Source organism: Plectropomus leopardus, chromosome 11, assembly GCF_026936395.1.
Source record: "Plectropomus leopardus strain MGB_pleo_1.0 chromosome 11, ASM2693639v1, whole genome shotgun sequence".
NCBI classification, from domain to species: Eukaryota; Metazoa; Chordata; class Actinopteri; order Perciformes; family Serranidae; genus Plectropomus; species Plectropomus leopardus.
In genome coordinates this window covers 35679563-35704887 of record NC_142186.1, presented here as the reverse complement: position 1 = coordinate 35704887, position 25325 = coordinate 35679563, and the positions used below count along the sequence as shown (strand labels likewise).

Below are 25325 nucleotides of genomic sequence, written 5' to 3'. Positions count from 1 at the left end.
AATAATGTGTCCAGACTGGTGTTACTCCACTGCCTGGTTGTGTTTTTTTAATCTCCTGCAGAATGATGGGATTGTTTCTGTCGTCCCCGGAGAGCTAATATTTCTCTAATGTTCGATCACAGTCGTCATACAGGATCTTTAAGTGTTTGTGGTACGTCACAGTAACTCTACACTACTGTACGTGTGTTTTTATCTTCTGTTGTATCTCTGTAGGTTCACTTTCAGTGTTGGGTGCACTGAAGCATCCTTGTATGATTTATAGTAGGATTATTGAAGATATAATTCATCCCTCATCTGCACAACATCTGCTGCATGAGATCACACAGCCTGTCACTGTTACATCTCTATTTCTGCATCTACTAACTATCTCATCATCTACTGTCTCTACTTTAATGGTCTTTGACCTCCCAGCTCCATGAACCTGTAGATTCACAACATAAAGTGTGTGCACGCACAAAAACAGATCTGTGGATACGCTTTCTTCTGTCTGATGTAGACAGCAGTGCGTACATCTCGTTCTGTTTCACGAATCTCAAATATTTATACGCCAGTACTTGTTTTGGCCACAAGAGAGACTCGTCGATGAAAAAAACGGCAAAGCAGTGCAATTCTGATCTTGTCACATTGCTGTGGTTTCTGTAATTTTGAGGTGCCCCGTTATTAATTCTTCAGGTGTAAACCACCATCAGCATTCAAATCTCAATCATCAGTGTTAAACAAAACAAAAATGAACAAAAATGATTCAGTAATAGCGCTAATATTGAAAAACACTTTGCAAAGGGCAGAGAAAATTAATTAATTAATAAATAAAATGAAACACATCACTCAAAAGTAGTTTTTAAAAGTGCCATTGATGTTTTTGAGGACTGCAAAAAATCAATCAGTTAAATTGATAAACAACCTAAAACATTTATGTTGTTTTTTTTTTTTGCATTTATTTTTTATTGTAAAGCGCTTGGAGCTGCATCCTTCATATGAAAAGTGTTCTAAAAATAACATTTAAAAAATAACATCATTTTCAAAAAAACCGACACAGTCGCAGGAGTCACGGTGACCGCTCCTCGATAACGCTGCTGATTTATCTCCAAACACGGCGCTGCGTTCACAAACACTCCTTTTCTGTCTTTTATCTTTAATTGCAGCACAACAAGAAGCTTCAGGTGCTGGCTCTCAAAGGTCAGCACTGCCCAGGTCAAAGGTCAACAGATGTGAGAGGCCAGCTGCAGGCCGTGCATACCACACATACATCAGCACTACACACCACATACACACTAATGGAGGAGAAACACACACTTTGATAAAGTCAACATGGCTTAACTGTGATGAGGTTACTTCAGAGTTTAAACCCCTTTTTATTAGGTGTTTATGCTATTTTTCTACTGTGTGTATATCATAGATCTGCTGCATGTCACTGTGTGTGTGTGTGTGTGTGTGTGATACAGACGGGAGGGAGAGGCCTTTTTTGGTCAGAGTTTATATTTCTAAATGAACAGTCATTAGCGTGTAGAGTCGACAGAGGCAGGAGCCAGTCAGATGGTGAGATTAGGATCAGCGGTGCTGTGATTTCAGGATGCAGGTCACTCCCCTCAGATACTTCCACGTGCTTCTTCAGGGAGCTGATTCCCCTCAGCTGACTCGATTTTCTGCCAGCGATTTCCTCCGTTTACCCAGAAACTCTGCTGAGATGGAACACGCATCTGGTCTCTGTGAAAAACTTAGACTTAAGTATGAATCATAACTTGGCAGCAGAGCGTCCTGGTCCCTGTCCGTGTGGAAGCAGAAATGTGTCTGTGTGTCTCCAGTTTGATTTATATTTTCCCATATGAGTTGACGTTAGTCTTGTAAAAAGAAAATGAAAAAAATCAGAAAAAGGCTGCCGGTGAAATTTTAGTCTTTCTACAACAGTGGGTTCGTGCTGATAGTCGTTCAGATTGTATTCAAGAAGGTTTATTGTCATTCGAAAACTTGAGGTTCATGAAAGGGAAACCAGTCTAAGCACTGAGGTCCCAGTAAGCAACAATAAGATGGGACGCTAAAATCTATAACCGACAGAAACAACAAATAAATACAATGAAACAAAACAGTAGTCTAAGATTAATAAAACAATATTGCAAGGATAAAAACGGTAAAAATTTAAAGCAGCTCAGCAGGTGTGATGGAGGATTTCACACAGAATGTAAACTGCACAAACCAAATGTTGAGTCTGTTAACTGAGCTAATGTAAACAGTGGACCACACATGCACACACACACACACACACACACACACACACACACACACACACACATGCACACACACACAAGCGCACACACACACACACACACGTTGTGTCTGCAGACGGGTGATTCTCTCAGCCGCACTGATGAATTATTTCCTGTTTATCTGGTGTCAGGGCTGAACTTTGTCTGAGATTAAGAAGTCTCTTTGGTTTGTTTACTGATTAATCAGCACGAAAACTGTACAAAACAGTGTGATGGATAAATGGAAAAACACTGACATTGCAGAAAAACTCTGAGCAGCCTCAAATTCTTTTAAAAATCTACAAATTATTTGTTAATTGTAGTTACCTGTTGTAACTTGTAGTAATTTTACACCTAAACAGTACGCTAAAATATGTTTCTGAAAACATCTGAGGTGAGAAACAGGCGATGCATTAACAGAGTCTTGATTCATTTTGGATCAGCGCTGCCTAGTTTAACAGTTCGACTGCAGTTCATGAGCAGAGATCCACATGATTGACAGCTGCATAAGACGCTCTGATTGGTTATTTTCGTTCACATGCATTAAGGTCATTTAAAACTCGATAAGGCAAGGACGCTCAACTTGCTTCGTTTTCGGGCCACATTTGCAAAATGTTTGGAGGCCAGGGGCCAGTCGCAGCAGCCACATACATGTTTCTAGGATTTTGGGACATTTCTCGGATTTTCGGGTGTTTCTAAGATTTTAACATGTTTCTAGGATCTTGGGATGTTTCTCGGATTTTAGGACATTTCTCATATTTGAGTGTATTTCTAGGATTTTAGGATGTTTGTAGGATTTTAGGACATTATGGGCTTAGTGAAGACTGTTGGGGGGGATTCCTCCATTCGCAGTTTATATCATAATTTAGAAAAACAATTGGGGCCAGCGGCAGGGGCCCGAATTGTCCCGCAGTCTGATAGTCATTGTCTCTGGTAGAAGGCAGTATAGGTGGCAGAGGAGTGTGATGTTTTCATATGTTAGTACAGCAGTAGTTTCAGGAGTAGTCACAGTAGTTTCAGTAGTCACAGTAGTTTCAGTAGTAGTGGCAGTAGTTTCAGTAGTAGTGGCAGTAGTTTCAGTAGTAGTCACAGTAGTAATCGCAGTAGTTTCAGTAGTAGCCGCAGTAGTTTCAGTAGTAGTCGCAGTAGTTGCAGTAGTAGTCGCAGTACCGTTATTGTTCTCCGTGCTTAATAACTTCTGTTTTTTCTCCGTCTAGGATCATCAGTCTCTCTGGGCTTCCTGTCCTCCTGCTGAAGGTCCTTTGAGCCGGACGCTGAACCTGTTCCAGGTACGACTTCTCTCCCTTCTTCACGTCATCAGTAACACTGAGTCAGAGCCGTGAGGCCGGCAGTCATAAACATCTGACAGTCGTTTGGTTTCTCTTTCCTCCTCTGGAGCTTTTTGCAGTTGTGACTTTACAGATTAATCTCCGTAACAGACTTTCACTGTATCACAAAACATACATTCAGCACTTTGAATGAGCCATAAAACCTCCTGTGTTTAATGAACGTGTCCCTGCAGCCACTCGGATGATACTTTTCTTCTTCTGTGCTTTAATCCTGCCTGAGGGGGGTTAACCTCCTCAGTTATGGTCTCTGTGGTGACTTCGTCGGAGCTCACAGTGGGGTTTTATTTGTAACTGAGGCTGAAGTTGGCGGTCGGCCGGCACTAGTGATGATTGAGTTAGAGGAGGTTAGTTTGCGGCTCTTAGAGATGATGTTGATGTTGTTTGTGACCAACAGTAATTACAGAGTCAACTTTCTTCAGGATGTTCCTGCTAACTTGATCTGCTGAGGAAATCCGTAATGAGGAATTTCCTGCAGATACACGTCAGCCAGACTTTAAATTCTGCCTCTGTAAGCTGATATTTTAAATGTGTCTCTCTAGTACGAAACATTTGTTACATTTGTCCTTAAGTTTTCCCTTTGTCACTCACTCAGCAGTCTTCATTTTCATGGGGGATTTAACCAAAAGAGCAAACAAACAAAAAAGCTGCAGATCAGCAACAGTAAATAAGTCGAAAACAAGAGAGGGAACAAAATAAAAATCCTTTAAAGCCATAAAAGCATGTCACAGAATCCTTCTCCATAATGATAAGCAGGTTCAGAGGGTTCAAACTGACTGAATCCAGACTAAACAAATCAAACAGAGCTTCATACTGAGTTTGACAGCATTCGTTTGTTATCAGAGTGAAGGATCAGAATAAGAAGCTGGTGCTGTGGTCCAGTTCAGCTGCAGACAAACTGCAGGGACAAACAGCAAGAGCAGACCAGTGAGTTCAGCTCAGGCCTTCGACGCAACTGAGCTGTTCAACTAAACTCTTTTTAGATTGATTATTTGTGTATTGAGGCCTGAAGTGGTGAAAGTATCCTTTATAACAATTATTACAGAAAACTCTGAAAAAAAATGTAATTCAGAGCAACAACAACACCGTTCATCGTCTTGTCAAAATTGAACGTCGATCGGTTTATGAATTCTAAACAGCACGTTGTGATTTACACAATTCACCTGTTTACATATAAATATTTTTACATGGAACCAATGAAAAGTGACAGTGATGAGTGCAGCGTTTATCAGAAGTTGAACTTTCTCAGGAACCAGATAAACAGACCGTACGTGCAGAAGAGTGAGCGCGGTGAGGCGGGGCTCTTCCTGAGGTCTTCTTTTCCTCAGTAGCATTTTGTGATGATAGATGTGTTGGTCCGTTCAGAGCGGAGCAGCTTCTGCAGACACGAGTTTGAGTTCAGACCCAGCGGTACGAACGGTCAAGTTTCACTTTAAATGCTCCTGAGGTTCCACTGCTCCTTTTGTGCCAAGAGTAAGCTCTGCACTCTGACAGTGTGATGCCACCAACAACCGAAAGGTACACAGAGTATATTTCACCCGTGCTCCTAATGAATGGTCCAGCTCCAAAAATTAAATTATGCAATGTGCTCATTGCAGAAAATCATCAAATACGCTGATCTCAGGAAAAAACACTTTGCTTTTCGACTAGTCGAGCCGTAGCTGTCGCTGCATCTGCACTTGTCGCCGCCGTCTGCATGTGGTTGTTCTTCATGCTGGTGGGAATTCTTCTTCTTTGGGCTTTTAACGGCAGACTAGCGCACCTGTAGGCGTATATGCTGCCGCATCTGGAAGACTTGTGTCCCCAGTATCTACGAGACGGGAGAAACGTGAATACGTCAGAATTTTGGCATCGACTTGGTCCTGAAGTATCGGTCTTTGTGACATTCCTGCTCTCCTTAAAATGTGCTTTGTGCAGAAAGAACCAGTTAAATATTGTTGACGTGTTTCTTTTAGTTGCTAAGACTGTGCAGCTCTTTCAGCCTTAAATCGTCTTCACCTTGGACACAAAATGAAAACAGCGAGTCAGACTGCGATCCTCAGAGAAGTCTGAGACTGAGCAGTGACATTTTTCATAAACAGCTACAAATGTGTTCAAATTTCGCTGGTGTTTCTGGCAGCAGAAACATGATGAGAGTGAAGTCATTCCTCTCTGCTGTGTCTGTATCTGAGAGCTTTCGTCCAAATTCAGCCCCTCGCTGCACTGACGGCAGACCATAATTCATTCTGCTTGTTTTCTGTGGCGACTAACATTATCAGAAACCCCGCAGATGCTCGCTGTGAACTCTGAGTATCCTCAGTCAGCAGAGCTTTGGCCCGTTTTATCTTCTGCAGGGCTGAAGGAGCAGAAAGTGCTGCAGAGAAGACTGACCAGAGGACATCAGATCCACTCGTGCGTCACCGATTTAGTGTCGTTAGAGAAAAGTATTCGGTGATTTGAACAGAAGAAAGGAATTTATTCAGTTTTCACTTTTGAAAAGCTGTCACTGCGCTCTTTCCACGCGCCACAAATCCTTCTTCTCTGTTTTAAACCACCTTAAGTGCATTAGCATAAAATAAATGTGGTAAACCTCGACATTTTTAAGAGGCGCGAGCTGCCAGACTGGGACTGGATGGAGGCTGATGGTTTTCATGTGCTCTGGCAGCCATGTTGGCGCTCCTCAGTGAACAGTTGTGAACAGCTGGTTGTTTCTCTAAACTTGAGATCTTACACGCGTTTAATGATTTGTCTGGTTCTGACTCCGCTGTAATCATAAGTCCATCTGGTTGTCGGCATGTTAGCTAATTATGTGTCTGCTCAGCTCGCCATCACAGTATTATCAAGTAATCAGATCCTTTTACTGCAGTAAAAGTACTCTTAACACACTGTGAAAATATTTTACTATATGTGAAGGTCCGGCATTGGAAACCTCACTCAGAAGAGTTACTCTTTGTGCAAATTTTAGCTGCTCTGTTGGCGAGAGGCGAAGACGGGCTGTCACAAAATACCGTCCGTCTCCTTTCAGGCAGCGCTCGAACATCATTCTAGGGCCGGCTGATATGGCTTTAAAATAATATCCTGATATTTTAAGGCTATAGCGCGATACACGGTATTTATCTTAATATTTTAAAATGTCCTTTAAACTAATGTTAACTACTAAAATACAAAATTATTAAATGAACTACAGTTATGATAAAGTTAAATCAAGTATCTACTAAAGTTGAATACACTAATGTTATAATACTATTTAGTAAAATACGGTTATAAGGAAGTTCAATAAAGTAATTTTAAAATGAGATTTTTAAAGGGATAGTTATAATTAGATCAGTCGAAGAGTTGCTTTTATTTTGAAGGATCTGGCTCATCTCAGGCCGAAAGAGTCGATGTTTTTGCCGTCGACTCGCGGTCAACGGTCGGATGTTAGACAGTTAAACGGACACTGCGGCGCCTTTAATCGTGAGGATTCATTCACTGCGAGCTACGATCTACGATAATCAGAGGCATTCAATGCAACAAATTAAATTTGTGCACACAAATGAAGCAAGTTCAGGGTATTATTATGAATGTCATCGATAATTTAAGGGCAAGAACGAGTCACGGTTTTACTCGTGATACATTCAGTCTCCATTGACGTTCTTTCTCTTTGGTCACTTTCAGTCTGTGAGCGCTCCTTTAGCAAAGACGCTAATCTTAAAAATAACAGGTCTGGCTTTGTCCTGGTGAACCAGCGGTCGAGATGCAACAAACATAGAAACCACAACATCTCCGGCTAAATGCTTTTTAAGTGCAGAGTTAACCACAAATTACAGAATTCAGTTGTTCATTTCATTTTACTCCAATTTGCTTTTCTCAGACATTTTTTTGATGTTTTAGTCGGCTGGTTTTCGCTGCCAGCTGCTGACCTGCTGCTGCGTAAAGTGAACATCGGTCTAAATGAGCTGTTTTGGGATTAATACGTATTGATTTTTGGACTGAGAGACTTGGATAAACTTCAGATCTTCGTGGTGTGACATTCTGAATTATATTTTATTGATGAATGGATTGTTTCTGTGAACAGATTGCTCATTCATACACCGGGTTAATTGCAATTAATTAAATCCATTTATATCTTCTTGTCATACTTCTCCTTAAACCCTTGAACTCAGTCAGGCAGAGCTTCGGTTTGTCTGATGACACGCACTTTTCAGATTCCCGAGCGTGGAGTCGTGGCTGTTTTCCATCAGCGCTGGTCCAAACATGGTCTCTATACGTTGAAAAAACAAATTCCTTCGTTTAGATTATCCAGAGCACAAACATCTGCCTTTCAAACAACGCAATCACCAACAGCAAATCGCAGGGAGAGAATATCCACAGCGCTGGTGTTTGGTAAAGTAAAGCGCCCGGGGCCACATCCAGGGGCCCGGGGGAGCCGGCTGTCCTTGGTGTTTGACAGGGACGTTACAGCATACAGCCGAGCTTTGCCTTTGTATTTTTTATTTTTTTTAGGTAGAACCGACACATGTTAGCGTTTTACAGCGCGGTTTAGATTTACTGCGGGCTGATTATCAGAGTTTCTGAACTCTGACTGACCTCCTCGCTGCTGCGCTCACATCACTTCTCTCTGATTTCTCCTTTTGAAAACAACATAATTTTAATTCAGATCACTACATTGCCAAAATTATGTGGACACCTCAACATTGCACCCATGTAACTGATTAATATGCAGCTATGCTCGTCTCTCTGTCAGTCCATCTCACCTGCACTAGATGGCCAAAATATACGACACACAAACATTGCACATTTGCTCCCATTTACTTCCTGCTCACTCCACTCCAGGACAGCAAATACCTGCAGCCAATCAGTAAAAAGAGTCCTTTGACACCTGTGACCTGCTGACCTGCCCTCCGGCTGCACAAAACTTTAATTATTGTGGCAAGCCCCACTTCGCTGCTGCTTGGTGTCGTTCCTGTGTAAAACTGCTAAAATGGTATTTTTAAATGTCAAAAAATTAAAAATCTGTTTCCTAAAACCAAAGGTGGCATCTTAAATTGTCCAGTCACCTCAATTTTACTGCAAAACTGATGATTTAAAAACAGGTAAAAGCATATTTATTGTAGTATATTGAGTTGTTCGGCCCCACTAACCTCACCGTCTCTCTCTGTTTACCAGGAGACACCTGTCTCAGTGTATACTCGCCCCAACAATTTAAATGCAAACTTCTTTTTTTTTTGAAAGTAGCCTTAAAATGAGGTATTAGAGGCCCCCACAATTCATAAAATAAGGCTGTGAAATCCTGGAGTGACTGTGGGTGAGAGAAAAGATACAGAGATAACAACTGAAAAGATGTGACGAGTGAACAATTTGGCATTTGTGTTTGAAAAACGAAGATATTTTGCGATTAACGATTAATTATCTTACTGTTGAAGCTCTGACGGACTCAAAGTGGCCGACTCCTTTTTGTGTCACATGAGCCTGAACGCAGCAGGTGTGTTTGGGATTGAGCTGGTTATTGGATTTATTCACTAACAACAGTTTTCTGTTTTTGTCCAAAGCATTGGTTTATAGGTTTTAAGTTCTTACTTTATAAATTGTGCATGGTAACTACGGTGTGGTTCTGATTAGGAAAAGACCGATGATTAAATAAAACTTGGCGAGGCAGAGTTGGCTTTAGGTAAGAGGGTTTGAAATAAACAAACACAAACTGTGAACACAAAGCTGGAGAACATTATTGTCTAAAATGTCGCTGATGGCTGTAACGTCAAGAATCTCCATCAGCGGAGATAAAAAAAACAAACTGGGAAAACAAACATGTTTAACAGCTTGCCAGTGACGAAAGCTCTTGGAATATGTTGCTGTGGAACGTTGTTTAGTCACAGCTGAAGACTTTGGCTCCTCAGGTGAGAAATCGAGTGACATAAACACGGAAAGACGTCAACAAATTTTGCGATAATTGATTCAGAATCAGATTTAATGGCCTGATGTCACGGCCTCCAAACATGGTGCCTCCTCACAGACACATGAATGCAATCAGATAGAGACGAAACACACGACTCCGCTCAAACATGTGCTCGCAAGATGTGAATCTGAGCGTGGAGGTCGCCGTAATCTCTACCTCATCCAGGGTCAGTCCTAATTGAGGCGCTGGGGAGCCTCCAGGGCCGGCCGGCCTCTTGGTGGGTCTGTTGAAGAAAAGCCGACAGCTGATGACAAACACCGAGAGAGCAGCTGTGAGCGCCGCGTGTTATTGGTCTTTGTTTTATATGTTTTTTCTCGTTAAAGGAGGTTTGTGTGAGTTTTTAACAGCCTGATTGTTGTGATCTTTTTTACGACATTCGCTCTGAAAAGTCAGACAGATGAAGTACTGAGATTAGTGAAACTCCTTCCAGCTGTGCAGGTCATCTCTGCAAAACAGCCGTCTAAGACCCCAAAACCAAAGACCTGAAACTACACAGACCCGCTTTCTCCTCGGCTCTTCCTCCGTCTCCACCAGTTTCTGCAGTCGGTAGAAAAGATTCTTGATAGTTTACAGCTTTTGAAAGATTGATGCCATAAAGCGTATTGGGACGTGGGTGGCAGGCAGGTACAGTGTGTATTTTGGCACCTGATTTTAATCTGTGTCTTAGCGCACGTTTGAGTCGTGATTGTTTGGCTTTAGCCCACAGGAACTCTTCGTTAGAGTCTACTTTTCATCAGTATGCATTTTTTATACATTTTTGTCCTAACAGACTGCAGCTGTCTGTGTGTTTGATGTGTGTAGAAATCCGTCATTAAGAAGCTGGATTCACTTGTTTCCTGAAACAGTGGTCTGTGACCTTCTTGACTTGTGATTTCATTGCTTTTTTTATAGACATTTTTGGATTCATGACAGTGTGACGTTGGACTGGGAATGAGGGAAGGAACGAAAGAGCTCGAGAACCAAATCAAGTCAAACCAGGAGTTTGTACTTACGTGTTGAGCTCTTTAACTTTGACTTTCGCACAAATTGCTGCAAAAATACGGCCAAATTCTAACAGTTATCATCAGTTTTGTGGGTAAGGGTTAATGTAAATATTAATGCTTTTTGGAGCCAACTGCAAACCCAACAGTTTACTGTAGAATACTGTAATAATACAGTAAATGTAATGGTACTGTTGAAGTAATTTACTGTACTGACACTGTAGAATAATGTGAAGAAGCTGGCGACTACATGTAATTCAGCTTAAATCTAAACTGTAACAAATTGCTTAAAAAATACAGACAAATTCTTGTAGTATTTTAGAGCTGTTCTCTTAAAATACTGTAAAATACTTTATATCTTGATATTTTTGGAGCCAAAGTTACTGCTGTAAAACTCAGTTAAATTGAAGTTCAAAATACAGTAAAACACAACGGCAAAGGGGAAAACAAACCTGGAGCGCTTTGTGTTCACAATGCACAAAAACCGAACCACCACGGCCTTAAAGCGAACTGAACGTGTAATAATATCAGTGCAGTCAGTGATGTTCGTTTTCCAAACTCATAGAGGAAGATTTAGATGGTTTATAGTCGACACTAAATCCTTCCAAAAGACTATAAAATGAAAGATGGCAAACTGAATGTACCGTCGAGTTTTTAAAATGTTTCACCTCACAGCGTGCTGATCTAAATGTTCGTGTGGTTTGTTGCTTTGTTGTAGGCTTTTGTCTCCTTTGCCAGTTGACTGTAGATGAATTTATTCCATAAATCTGTTGTTTTTGTATTTCCAAGAATAGAGACGTTAGCTAATGTTTCTGGCGCAGACTTAATGTTGCTGAAATATAAGATGCTGTTCTGGTGGAACAAAGTCAGAAGACTCACTTTCTGTTTCAAGTCGTGATGTTCCCTTCACCGAAAATCCATAATATAAATGTCATCTTGAAATTTACGAGTATTACTACATTTTTTACGTTTAAAAGCAGAATGATTCAGGGTGTCTTGGTGTGTTATTCCTTGGACTGAGGTTAAGACTTTCTATTTTTATCAAATCTGTACATAGTTTTAGTTTTCCATCTTTGAATCCATTTGTCTTCAGCTTTCAGCACCTGCAGCAGGAGCTAAAGTCAAATGGAAACCCAACCTGTGTGATTTGTGTTATATAGTGGCTGAGGAGGTCCAGACAACTGTCTTTCCTTATCGAGAAGAAAATGTCCAAAGTCCTCCAACACTCTCTGGTCATTTCTGTAGTCAGTGAAGGTGAAGAAAGTGCACCTGAAACGATTATGTCATTACACTGACAAACGTGTATTTAAGCGTGATTTTCAGCCTCAGTGACCCGTGAAGTGAAGGCCCACAAACACGTGACGTCCCGTTAATGAGAGAGTAAAACCTTGACCCTCCGCCTCTTCAAACATCACTCTGGCTTCAGTCCTCCTGAAGCTCAGCTGGTTTGTCTTTGTTTCACACAACAAATTACACAGAGAGAGAAAACACTGAGGACAGTACAAGAAAAAAAGGCGCAAACTGCGTCATCAGCGTCCCCTGCACGGTCTCCACGGACCAGAGGTCAGTCTGCAGACCCTTTCACGCTTCTGAACCCGCTCTATTTCATTATTCCCCTCACGCAGAGTCGATGCAGGGCCTGCAGTACGTGAGGCAGAGATCACTGACGCATTATTCTAAAGAGCTGTCAGTGCATTTACCGTAAAGGTCACGATAAGCGTGCAGCGGTAGCTGGTTTGACCGCACTGTCACTCTGTCAGCCCCTCAGCCTCGCTGGTGGTCCAGCGTCTGATGCTTCTGCATCGCCTCGGCCACCAGGCTGACGGTGTTCGTCTCTTTCGCTTATTTTTGACTGACCCGGTTTTATTGTTAGACGTTGTACGGCTCTTGGAAGTGCGTGTTTCAGCAACTGTTTGTGCAATCCACCAAGAGAATAATGTAAGATTAACAGCTATAAAAAAAAAATAACACCACAAAATCTGAATTTAATAGCAGACCAGATGCGATCAAAACAAGAAGTCAACAACAAACAGCAAAACTTGTGCAATTTTCTCCTTAATATGACAACTTAACAAACAGACATACAGACATAGTTATAATACTCATAAATGGACCACACTCACTGCATCTTGTCCCATAGTTTTGCAGCATTTAGGAACACAATGCTCGATCGATGGTTAGGCAATATTCAATATTGATAAAAGACCAGGTACCATCTGAGATTTTCATAATATCCTGGTGTTTTCTTTTCCTGGTTTTAAAGGCTGCGTTACAGTAGTGATGTTATTTCCTGAACTTACCAGACTGTTCCTGCTGTTCAGTTATTTTCCTTTACATGCTTAGTAATTCTATCTACATTACTGATAATTATTTATGAAAAATCTCATCGTGTAATATTTAGTGAAAACACCAATAATCAACTCTACAATAACACTGCAATCGTGTATCACAATATAGCCTTAAAATATCCAATAATATTTTAAAGCCACATCGCCCAGATATAGCTGCAATTAAATATTATTTCCATGATTGATTGATCTGTTCTAACTTTTTATTAAAGAAATGGTGACGGGGCGAACAGAGGTGCAGGGCAGAGGAAACAGAGATGTCGGTTAGTTCAGGTCACCTTAGTCTCTTTCACTGAGATCCCGACCTCCACAAGTCTCATCGCCGCGTGACGCCACATCAGTCAACTCATCCAACCTAAGAATGTGGGAAAATGACGCAGGAATGTGCAGAATGTGGGCACATCTGTGCACACCTGCCCGGTCACCTGTCGGGGTGCTCGGTGTCAAAGACCTTCCTGCCTGTCTGAACACAGATCCTTAGAGAGCAGAAACTGGCCTTCGGCCGACCTCCGCGGAGCCTGAGGCCTCTCCGGCTCTCTCACCAGTCCTATAAGCCTGACTCCAGCTCTAAACAACGGGGCCCCTCCACCTTTAACATCAAACACTTCTTCTACACCGAGAACCGGAAAATGCTGCTCAACATTGACTAAATAAATAGAGTTGGAGCGAAGCGCGGAGGTCCGTGTAAATATCTTTGGATGAGTAAACGATGCAGAGACCCTCCTCTCAATCAGCCTGTCACCGGAGCGCTCGGCTGTGATTACCTTCACATGCTTCACATTAAACTGAACCCCATTTCCTCCCCTTGTGGGGGCCTCAGACATTTGGGAGGTGATTAAACGCAGGCCTGAACCGTGTTTGTGGGGGCGGGGCGACCGTGCACGCATGTTGAGTCATGCATACACACATGCATGTACGAAGCATGATCCGGCTTAACGCCCCACATAAAAGGAGGCGTGTACGTGGAGCCAAACTGCTGGCTATTGTTACTTTTGCTGCGCTGCTTTCTCACTCAGGAGGAGTTTCACTTTTCAGACATAATCCCATTCACCTTGAAAAAGAGTCACGGCTCAGTTTCTCCTTGAATTCTTCAGCAGCTGGTACCAAAACCAGCAAACCGGAAACATCTGCATCCAACTCTCTTTTCATCTCCATGCAGCCGGGCTGCAGGATGATCCCCACAGAGGGACGGTGAATTATGCGTAATACTAAACATAAAATTCAGTGGAGATGCTGTCTGCTGGCAGGAGAGAGGAGGTGGAGTGGGCGAGTTTTAGGAACAAAGAAGAGGAAAAAGATCAATTCAAGGGAAACATTCGAGAGTGGAAATACAGCGTTTGTTTCCAAAAAACAGTACAGTGCGCTCAGCAGAAAAAATACAGACAGACACAGACAAGCCAAAGAAATATGCAGAAACTAAACTTGTTTTCTGAGAGCTATTGTGTTGCTGGATTTTGATTGAATGTAAGTAAAAAATGACAGCCCATGACTAATAGATTTTTAATGAATCTGTTAAAGGGAAACATCACCTATTTTCGGCCACTTCTTTCCATCTATTCAGTGCCTAAATATCCCTCCTCCCCCGAGAAAAACACCATGAAATGACGTAATTAACGTAATTTGGTGACGTTTTGTTGGCTCTCGGGGCTGTTGCTCAAACTACAGGCTGTATTTCTGCATTTTCATATTGCTCGCCAACTGCCGCCAGCAAGTACTCAGAGAGTAACTGATGGAGAGACACTCCCGCCCCTCTCTCTGAGTAACAGCTAGCCAGTGTAAGGATCTAAGAACTGCAGTAATGTGGTCATATTTCCTAGTTTTTGTCAGGACGCTGGCAGCAGTGTGCTGAATACGATGAAGTTGCAGAGCCGCTAGTTTTGAAATGTTGTAAAGGCGCGGGTGAGCCTTTCAAGGCTGCGATCGCATGACAAAAAACCCTTTCTGTGTTTTCATCACAGCCTTCTAAAATATGCGGGTTATGCATGAATTTCTGGCACATCATCATGTGTACAAATTTTGGGACATTACTTTGCGTAGGAAGATGTGCATGAGGACAGCCTGATTTTAAAGGACGTTTGATGGTGCACCATCAGCCTCTAGTTGAATACAGATGTTTGCATATCACAGATATTTTAAATAGTAGTCTGTTTTTCTTTAAATGTAACTTTGCAGCTCTCCATTAATTATCTGAGCAGCAGTTCAGGGTGTAAACAAAGAGATGTAATGATGGTGGCAGTGAGAGAGCAGAGAGGTGACATTTGAAATCGTTTCCTGGTCATCTGACCTGTGATGTGGCCTGACAGTGTCTGTTGCCCACAGATGACAGGAAATGGCACTATTATGGCGGTAAGCAGAGCCAGATGCCGACAGAGGCTCTCTTAGTCTTCTGGCTCTTGTTGCGGCAGAAACGGTTTGAAGTCATCTGGCTGCCGGAGCTGCAGGATTCTGTGGAAGGCGGACAGAAAAAAAGCTGGAACATCAGCACATTTGAGAAGTTATGAAGTTTGGCTCAGTGGTTGTGTGAGAGCAAAAAGTATTTGTTACTCATCAGTCATCTCTCTCTCCGAACAAACCAGCTAAAGACGCATGACTGATTTCTCCGGAACAAGGAGGACTGTGTGGGAGGATCTTTTCTCTCGTTTCTCGATTAGTTCTGCTCACACGAGAATTAATCAAATGTACGTGAAGTGTCTGAAGCTGCAGTTCCTCTAATGGCCACTAGATGCTGGTTGCATACAGGGCTGGATCCAAATATTTGGCTATTTGAGTATTCGTTAATTTGGTCAGTCTTTGTTTTTTTGGTTTTCGATTAAAGCATTTGGATATTTTTTTTTTTTCACATAACGTAATGCTGGTAGGTGCGGTGTGGCACAGTGCATTCTGGTCATTGTAGGTTTTCTACCTTCAGAGCAAAAGCAAATCCCACAGTCCCTCTTCTCTGTTTTCTCTGGATATTAGTTTAAAAAGTATTTGCGTCTTTCTACTGCAAGGACATTCTAGTTTGATTAAAAGATCAACTTTCCAGCAGTAAAATACTTCTTTACTCACTGAATCGATGAATCGATAAGGATTGATTGATTTGTTCCTGAAAAATGACATTGAATTATTACAGACAGTCAGACAGTGTGAAGAGCGTACAGTTCAAGTTTCCAGTAAATCCTGGCAGATGCTGTCTGAAGACGACGGCTGAGGTACTTTGTTTTGTCTCCATAGAGACAGTCGTCCTGACAGCTTCACCTGATCAGCTTTTTTTGTCCTTTGAGCAGCAGCTGAAAACGGAGCCGATCATCTGACTCCAAATCAGTCAGCTCATCCAAATATTTGGTCTCAATGTAAAAACAAAAATGTCCTGCTTCATTTCTCTGAAAGTACATCTGAGGAGAAACTGTACCGTGTATCAGTAAATACCGCTGAACAGATCAGGTGCTTTGGACTTTGAATAAAGTTTAAGTAGTAATTATAGAATATTTGTACTGGGTTTTGAATATAGAAAAAACATCAATACAAAAACAAGATATAAAAAACTGCAATACACATCCTTAGGCCGACATATACACATCGCAAATAAAATAAAATTAGATTTAAGAGAGATTGCATTTTCATTTAAGACGCAGAAGGGCCTCAAAAGACGTATTTCAATATTTAATACGTTGTGTTAGTTAGAAATTTAAACATATACACTTAGAAACTTGTATTTCAAAGATGAAGCTCCAAACAACTTCTCACCCTTCTTCTGCTTGTTTGTGCTTTTTGCTCTCTCCATCCTCCGCCGTGACAAATGTGTACTTCTCATCATGCGGCTGTATACGTTTTCCTGTGATCCCGAGGCTTTCGGTCCACAGCTGCAGCTCCCATTCATCTTTCAGGAGGCCAACATTAAAGTTTCGAGTTAAAGCTACAAGTTTAAAGACTTGAGATGTCACAGATATCAGGGGATTGTGAGTGTTTAGCCTCGGCTGGCTGTTTCCGCTCGGTCACAGTGTGCTGGTAGCATTTGCACGTTCTCCAGCTGCTGCCGATCTGTCCCCGTGACCAGATCGCATCCATCAGGAGGAAGTTGACTCAGTTGGCCAATACGAGGACACTTGGTCCCCCAGATATTAATAGGAAGAGTATTTGGGGATGGATGCAAAAAAAAAAAAAAACGAGACAGAAAAAGACATTATTTGTGTATTTTGGCCGTAGTTTTACTGGTTTGTAGATATGGATGCTTTAAATTCTTGCTTATGATCAAAGATTTGCTCTGAAAGTGCAGTTTCTAGTCACAGTAACTGATTTGCCACTTTGATCTTCTAATAATCTTTGAAACAGTCGGGTCTTGATTTCAGATAAAGGTGAACAATACAGGCTTCTATTTTCCCATTGATTTTTCCATCATTAGCGAGTTATTTAGCCGATATTAAAGGCTGCTTGTTAGTTGGATGGAAATTCTGTATCTGGCTGACTTTTGTAATGTTTCTGGTTGATTTGTTTTAAGCTGAAAAGGGTCTTAAATTTCATTTTCTGGTGTAAACCGCTGTGTTTTTATCGTGCATATTGCAAAAAAACGTCTTGAATCTTGAATCAAAAGATCGGATCAGACTCTGCAGCTCAATCAAGCCGATCTTTATCAGTCTAAAAAACGCCTTGACCGGCTCCATTAGCGATCTTTGAGACTGGATGGGGACATCACTACGAGATAGAAGGAAAAAAGTGATCGGGGATGATCCGTGTAGCAGACGTGGAAATAAAAGAGCAGCATTGTTCCTCTGCAGAGTGGAGCTAGCTCGTCCTTGTGTTATCGTTTGGTTTTATGAGGAAAATGATAGTAACGGACCATTATTTTAGGTTTAACATAACCCTATTTAGTTTATGTTGACATGTTAACATAAATCATAAAGGTTATAATTCTGCTTTATGTCTGGGTTTTTATAACAATAAGGATAAACTAAAAGGATCGACTCCCTCTCAGTGGATATTCCAGTCCTGAAAGAAGGTTTTTTTAAGTAAAAACTCATTAAAACATTGTTAGTTAATGAAGTACAGTTCTACTGTAGGCCGAAGTCAGCAGGGGATGCTAACAGACACATCACTCAGTCCGTGCCATATGTGATTAATCCTGTGTTTGTTGTTTTGGAAAGATGGAAAAATGACACCAACCTCAAAAATCTTTGGACTGAGATTCGACATTAGCATTTATTTGCTCTGCTTGAGTTTGTTTTGCTCTGATGTTTTGAATTACGCAGACTGGCTTTGATCAAATTCCCTTTTTTCTTTTCTATGGCCTATTTCACTTGTTTCTGTAAAGCATTTTGTGACATTTTGAGTCATAAAGTATTCATATTATTATTTTTAAGTTAGTAAGTTAAAGTTAATTCATACAGCACCTCTCAAAGCCGAGGCAACAAAATAGTGGTTAAAAAAACAAAACATGAGCACAACAATAATATTACATCAGGAGAAAATATCAGCTCAAAACAGAGTACATGATTCACGCAGACAAACATTTAGAAAAGAGATAGGCTATTATGTTAGGTTGCTATCTTTGAATGAGAAAGATTATTATGATTATGATTATTATTATTATTATTGTTATCATTTTTATTATTATTTTCATAGGATATTATTGCTACCATTCATTCGCCCCTGGTGATGAATCCATCCTCTGCTTTCTCCCATGCTACTTCCTATATTATTATAATGGTGCAACAAATTACATTTTTTTCTTCTGTCAGTGACGTGCACGTGCACGTGCGCGCGCGCACACACACACACACACGCAGAGCGCAGTGATGAGGTCGATCGTTCCTCTGAACTCTGCAGAGATGTATCTTCTGTGTTGTGATACAGACTCCAGGGGTGAAGTGATGATTTACGCAGGAACGGTCTTATGTCACTCTGAGGAGGTGAGTTCACGGCAGCGTACAGGGACGCATAATTATCAATAATTACACGATTTTGCAGAAAACGCCCACTTTACACGCTCTTAACTCCTCAAATGTTACCAGGCTGCCAGATCATGACTGTCAACTGTCGAAATCACTGGGAAGGGACTGCTCTCTGTCTGCTCTTACGACATCTAAAATAACAAAAAACAGATGTTTACAAAGTGCTTTAACAGACAAAGTAAAAGCAAGAACGATAATAAAATAAACAAAATTTGTTAATGAATTAATTTATTTAGAGATGTATCAATAATAAACCCATCCTTCAGTTATCTTATCAATAAAGGTGAAAGTTCAGGGGTAGTTTTCATAATATTAAATACATTTAAGATGTTTTTAATGGTTTATAATTTTATTTTGTTAACTTTTACAGCACTTTTGAAATTACAGTATTTTCTACTTTGTGCTAGTAGTACAATTATCTGAAAACATCTTCCATCACTAAATACTTGAGCTCACACATCAAAGGTTTTAATTCAGTTCGTCTTTTAATGGGGCATTTCCCGACATGTGCATCTTGTTTGCTGTGCAGCCCGTCACACTACAGTGTATGGGGGGTTTATTCTGGGGAAAAAAACAAAAAGTTTAGAGGTAACTCAAGGTCGCGGTGGGCGTGGCCTGTTTCCACGTCTATAAACGTGCACAGTTTGTTGTAACCTGTTGTGAACATGGCGTGTCTCCCTCAAGGGATCTCTGGCTGCCATAATATATTTAAGTGTTTTCAGGTGACGGTGACTAAATTGATGGAGTTATAGTGTAAAGATACTGTTTGTTGATTAGATGTTTACCTTCATTTGTTAGAGTTAAAAGGTACATTTTTGCAGCACTTCTGACTGTAATAGAGTATTTTTTACATTACTATTTTTACTGGACTGAATTATCTCAACACTTCTTCCATCACTAAGTGATGTGGTTAATCACCATTAGACAAACATGGTCCGCTAACACTTCAGAACACACATTAACGGTTTGAGTAAATTCCTCCTTTTATGCACCGTTTTCTTCGTTTGTTGTGCAGCCCACAGCGCCACAGCTCACAGGGGTTTTATTCTTAGGAAAAACGGGAAGTTTTGAAACAGAACAGAGTGTTTGCATCCTGTTTTCGTTGCTTTAAATGTGTGCAGTGCTTGTGACATTATTTGCTGTTACAAAATAAGGGACAAATTTAAAGTGTTTTCAGGTGTTTATTAAACATTGGTTAAGGGACGTTGTGAATGAAGTACTTGAAAGCCATACTTGAGTAAAAGTACAGCATTCATGTTAGAAAATGACTTTGGTAAAAGTTAAAATCACCTATTAGAATATTATTTGAGTAAAAGTCTTTAGTATTTCAGGGTTTCCACAGATCCATAAAAAGTCCTAAAGGTTACTGAATTCATTCATCCAAAAATAAGGCTCCGCTCTCATCCTCAGCCTGTCTCAGCCAGTGTCTCCATTGGTGTCTCCGCCGGTGTCTCCGCCGGTGTCTCAGCCGGTGTCTCAGCCGGTGTCTCAGCCTGTGTCCACTCCGCTCTCATAGTCTGCCGGTGTCCCCGACGGTGTTCGCTCCACTCTCATTCTCCACCAGTGTCTCCGAATGTCCGCTCTGCTCTCGTTGTCTCTCATTGCTCCGTGTCTCAGCAGGTGTTTGTCCTACACTGTCAGCTGCAGGTTCATGTCTTTGCTTGTGCAGTAATCAGTTAATGTCCTCTATAAGTGTCCAGATGATTCAGGTGTCTTTAGCAGAAGCTCCCAGCAGCTGCAGGAGAAGAGCCCTCTAATCTGCATCTACACACGTCTCTGAGGCGGGGACATTTAGACATGTGCGGTCTCTGAGTAACTGAATTATCATTGTTGTTGTTATTACTGTTAAATCTTGTTACAAAGTAAATGCAGGTTTCCAATCGAATCCCAGTCTTGCCTATCGCACCAAAATGTCTGGAGCTGGCCCCGATTAAAGGTACGACAAAATTCAATCTGTCACTAAAAGTATCAGTGTCACGATGTTCGTGGTGTAACGGTACACTGAAGTTACAGTTTGATGCAACTTCAGTACAGTATAAAACTTTAAATTTATTATTTATGGGGATAAACATTATATTGAATTTGTCAGATGAAAATCGATGCACGCGCATCCACACACGTTTCCATTACATATTTGCGCAAAACGTAAGCGATATTTTCAAAATGTGGATAAAACAAAGTTGAGCTGACTGTGTTTCCACAGAGTGATATTCTGCAACTTCTTCTATAACTAGTGCACTAGAATATACGTAAATAAACATCAATCTTAAAGGGCTGTGGTGATAACATCCCAGTAACCATGGTGATGGATGTTCAAAACTTTAGCAGCTTTATTTCTGTTGCAGCCACCGCACTAGTCGTCATTATTTCTATCTAGTCTATGTCATACTAAACATTTTGGCAAAATAAAATTGTCTGTCCTCAATTTCGGTTATTAAAAATTAGTCTTAAAATGCATTCCAACTAGACGACTTCCGGGTTGAGATGACTTCCGGGTTGCAGGGCATGGAGTGGGCGTGCAGGTGTCTAGCTCCAGCAAAGAGCGTTTCATTTTACATTTTAAATCCTACATTGCTGTTTTAAACGTGGATTATTTGAGTTTTTAATCATAACAGCTCCAGCACTACGACGGGAAATAAGTCTTAATCAGCGAAACGAGCCAAAACAGACTCGACTGCGTGTAGCTCAGCCGGTGCTGCTAGCGGGACATAAACAACAGCGCGTATCTCAGATTGCCTGAACAGCACCGAGCAGCGTGAGCCGCGGACTTCAAGTCAGCGTTTGAAAACTTGGATGAGATCCAGACCGAGGTTTAGGCCAGGGACAACGTGGGGTAGCGGATCTGATGCGGAAGACGTCAGCTAGCACCTGGAGCACCTTGAAGCTACGTGCTCCTGCTGCGGGAGACAAGAGTCCGAAATCTAAACCCCCCGATTCAGAGGAGGAAGACAGGACATCCGGATCGTGGGTCTACCAGAGCCAGCTCTTACCCCAGCTCCTCCTCCATGTTTTTGGCCATCAGCTGCTGTCATCTCCCCCGCAGCCCACCGCAGTCCCGTACCCGAGCGGACCCGCATCATTTGCTTCCATCGGTACCAGATTAAGGACTCGGTGATGTGGAATATAATGGACACAAACTCCGCTTCAGGCGGACTGTGAGGCGTCTTGGCTGTTCTGGAGGCGGTCATCCTCCTTTAGCCAGAGCCCGGGGGAAATCCGGACTTTCTGTCCTCCTGAGACTTTCAGTCTGATCTCCGTGAGTAAATAACTGTGGACAAATGTCCCCTGTGTCTCCACCATTCTTGTGGACTAACTGATGCCCTTGTCAAATATGCTGTTGGAGGTTTCGTTTGTGTTTTTATCTACGTGTTATTACTAACCCTGTGAACAGTGAGAGACTGATGGAGCTGGCAGCTCATCTCATTATCTGGCGTGATTTGGGGTTTTTTTATTTTTGATTTTTTTTGTGAGGCAGGAGACACCCAGGGAGAAATTTCATTAACAAGGTGCAATATCAGAGAGGAGCATTCAAGCCAACCTTTGTTCCACTGATGTTGATAAAGATGTTGGGTCTGTGTCACCTGGTTGTTGAACTGCTGAATGCGTTTGTGGGACTTCGTGCAGGCAGGAAGTAGACTCTTGGTGTGTTTGTCAGCAGAGCAGCGAGGTTTGATATGAGGCTGCTGGTTGAAGTTGTTTCCATTCCTGGGTTAAATGACTGTAAACATCCCCTCTCGTTTCTGTGTTAACAAACAGTCATTACTCTGAATATTTTAATGAACATGCTGGGATTAGGCAGGGTCGCCCTTTAAGTCCATTCGTTTTTGCCATTGCCGTCGAGTCACGATCGCCGGCAGCAGGGGGCTAAAGGGGATTTGGCGGGGGAAGTGTCGAACATTAGGTCTCGCTATATGCAGACGATTTACTTCTGTTTGTCTCAAAACCAGCCGCTTCCTTATCAGAACTCACCATATTAGAGTTTTTCAGTGAGTTTTCAGACTGTAAGCTTAATCCAAATAACAGCGAGCTCAAACTCAATTATACAAGTTTTCCGTTAAAGGTGGCGACTGACCATTTCTTCGGAATTTCTTTGGAATTGCCACCACACACGTTTTTCGATTCTTACAGGTCAGGCATTATGTACAGCGTTTAATACCACATTAATACCGTTTCTCTCAGTGTCAAAAACTATCATGTCCAACCTTTACAGTCTCTAAATTACACTGTCCCTCATTGGCAGAACCACCCGGAAACAGGACTTCAATTCTACTTTCACTGATCACACGTGATTTAATCCTCGATCGCATGCGTTCCTCCTCCGTGTGTGCTCGCCATGACCTCTTCCAATTTTAAGTTGTCCATCGTATCAATATATCAAAGACCAAATTAGCTGAAATGTGCCTGGATGTGGACCCTACATGTCAGAAATGCAAAAGTGCACCTGCCTTCACATGTACTAGTCCTGTCCCTCTTCAGTAAAGTTTTGGACTTTCAGACTGTTTTAGAGACCTTTCACCGTCAAATTGAGCCAAATCCTTTGTCGGCCATTTTCGGCATTGCTCTGGATTTGGACCAAAAACTGAAACTGAAAGTGTGTGTTTTTACTACCTTGTCGAGCTGTCTTTTCCTGTTCCTGTCTTACCCTTTCTTTTTCTTCCATATTTTCTCCTCATGTGTCATTTATTTCCTTTATTCATTCTTCCTTCTCTTATTTTTTTCTGTCAGGACTAAAGGGTGTAATATGTTATGTAATATGTAATGTCTTTTCTGTAGAGGTATCTATAAATGTATCTATTTATTATTATTATTATTTTATTTATTTATTTTTTAGTCTTTTTTCTTTCTTTTTTAGTTTATTGGTCGATCATTTAGAATCTGTGGTCGGCTGTGGGCGACTTTGCTTGTGTTTGTGATTTGATGGGATGGATGTGTTGTAATGCAGGTAAAAAAATCATTTGTACAGTTACTGTTTTATTCAATATTGTCAATTAATAAAAAGACATTTGAAAGGAAGAAAATGAATTCCAAGTGGCATTCAGAAAATCCTCAAGTCTTAAATCTAACTTGCCTTAAAATGCAGGAATCCTGTATCTGATATTTACTGAACTTTGCTATCAAAAGGAGTTTATAACATTAAATTTACTTTAATGTTGACAGTAAAAGTGTAAGTGAATGCTGGAAACATAATCCTCTGAATTCTGACTGCTTGCTTTTATGACGATTATCTTCTGAATTTAAACCACCTAAAAAATGAAGCGTATATTTTACTCCTGAGGAAAAACAATTCTTTCTTTTTCAATATAAAGGATTTAAAGAACAAAATCTAGTTTTTCCTTCATCTATCTGTCCATTCCCTCCTCCCTCCCGTTTCCCGTTTCTATTTTTACATAAAGTAAGATTTATCGGGGAAATGTAGTGGAGTAAAAGTAAAAGTTGACAGGAATATAATAATCAAGTGCAGTATAGATACTCCCAAAATACACGTAGGTGCTGTAACAAAGTAATAATACTTTGTTCCATTGCAGCGCTGCTGCAGAGATGCTGGCTCATAGAGTTGTGTGATTTGTTTGTGAGTTAGTTGTTTATTTTTTTAGGGTTACACTGAAAGGTTAAAAAAACGGAGTTACATGCTAATGTTAGGCTAACTCTTTGGCACTCACATTAAAGGTTTTAGAAATTCCTCTTTTAATGACCCATTTTCCAAAATGTGCTATTTGTTTGTTGTGCCGCCCGCCACACCAAAGCTTCGAGCTTTCGTTCTTGGGAAAAACCAAAAGTTTTAAAGCGCTGCAGAGTGGGCGTGTCCTGTTTTTATGTCTGTAAATGTGTGCAGTACTTTGTGCAGTACACTGTAACATGATTTGCTGGAACAAACGCGCCCCCCCGCCGAGCCTGATGGGAACCAGATTCGCTGCGTTTATGGTCGTCTTTGTCCTTGTGTTGCAGGAAGAAACCTGAGAGCCATTCCAGCATGGAGGGGAAGCTGGGTCTTCTCTGCAGCCTCGTCATGGCGGCGTGTTTCTACGGCGTCGCTGCTCAGAGGACAGGTGGGTATGATTATGCAGCTGTGACCTAACTTCCTGCACGCCAGCACGAAAAAGATCACGGCAAACGTGCCCCGACCTCAACATTACATCATCCCAATACATCTGTAAAACCAGTTTATGCAATATGTGAATGTACAGAAATAGCTGTAGGTACACACACAAGAACACACACATACTGTACATGCACACACACACACACACACACACACACACACACACACACACACACACACAAAGGGCCTTATAGAAATGTGGAGCACTGGTACTAACCCTTCACAAGAGTGTGTTTCCTGCCGAGCACCTGGATGTGACGCTTTAACAGGTTCACAACAGCACAAAGTCTTCCTGCTTTGATCCGCAGTGCCCAGTTGCATAAAACATGCAGCACGTGTATTTTCCAAACCCCTCTGCCAGACAGAACGCTAATATTTGACAAAATTTGGATTATGTTCAACATTTTTGAAAAACTTACATCTGTCTACAGGATGGTTGGGGAAAAGAGGGAACTGGAAATGGTTTTAGT

General features: G+C 41.4%; 1 protein-coding gene across 2 annotated transcripts in view; it reads left to right on the top strand.

Annotated features, from left to right (window-relative positions):
* col6a4a (collagen, type VI, alpha 4a) overlaps positions 1–25325 on the top strand; it is a 105874-nt gene that overhangs the window by 3605 nt on the left and 76944 nt on the right. For both annotated transcript variants that reach the window (XM_088084720.1, XM_088084719.1), the window contains exons 2-3: positions 3458–3529; positions 24702–24802. In XM_088084720.1, the coding sequence (XP_087940846.1) occupies positions 24727–24802 (76 nt within the window). In that variant the 5' untranslated portion in view covers positions 3458–3529; positions 24702–24726. The remainder of the gene's footprint in view (positions 1–3457; positions 3530–24701; positions 24803–25325) is intronic.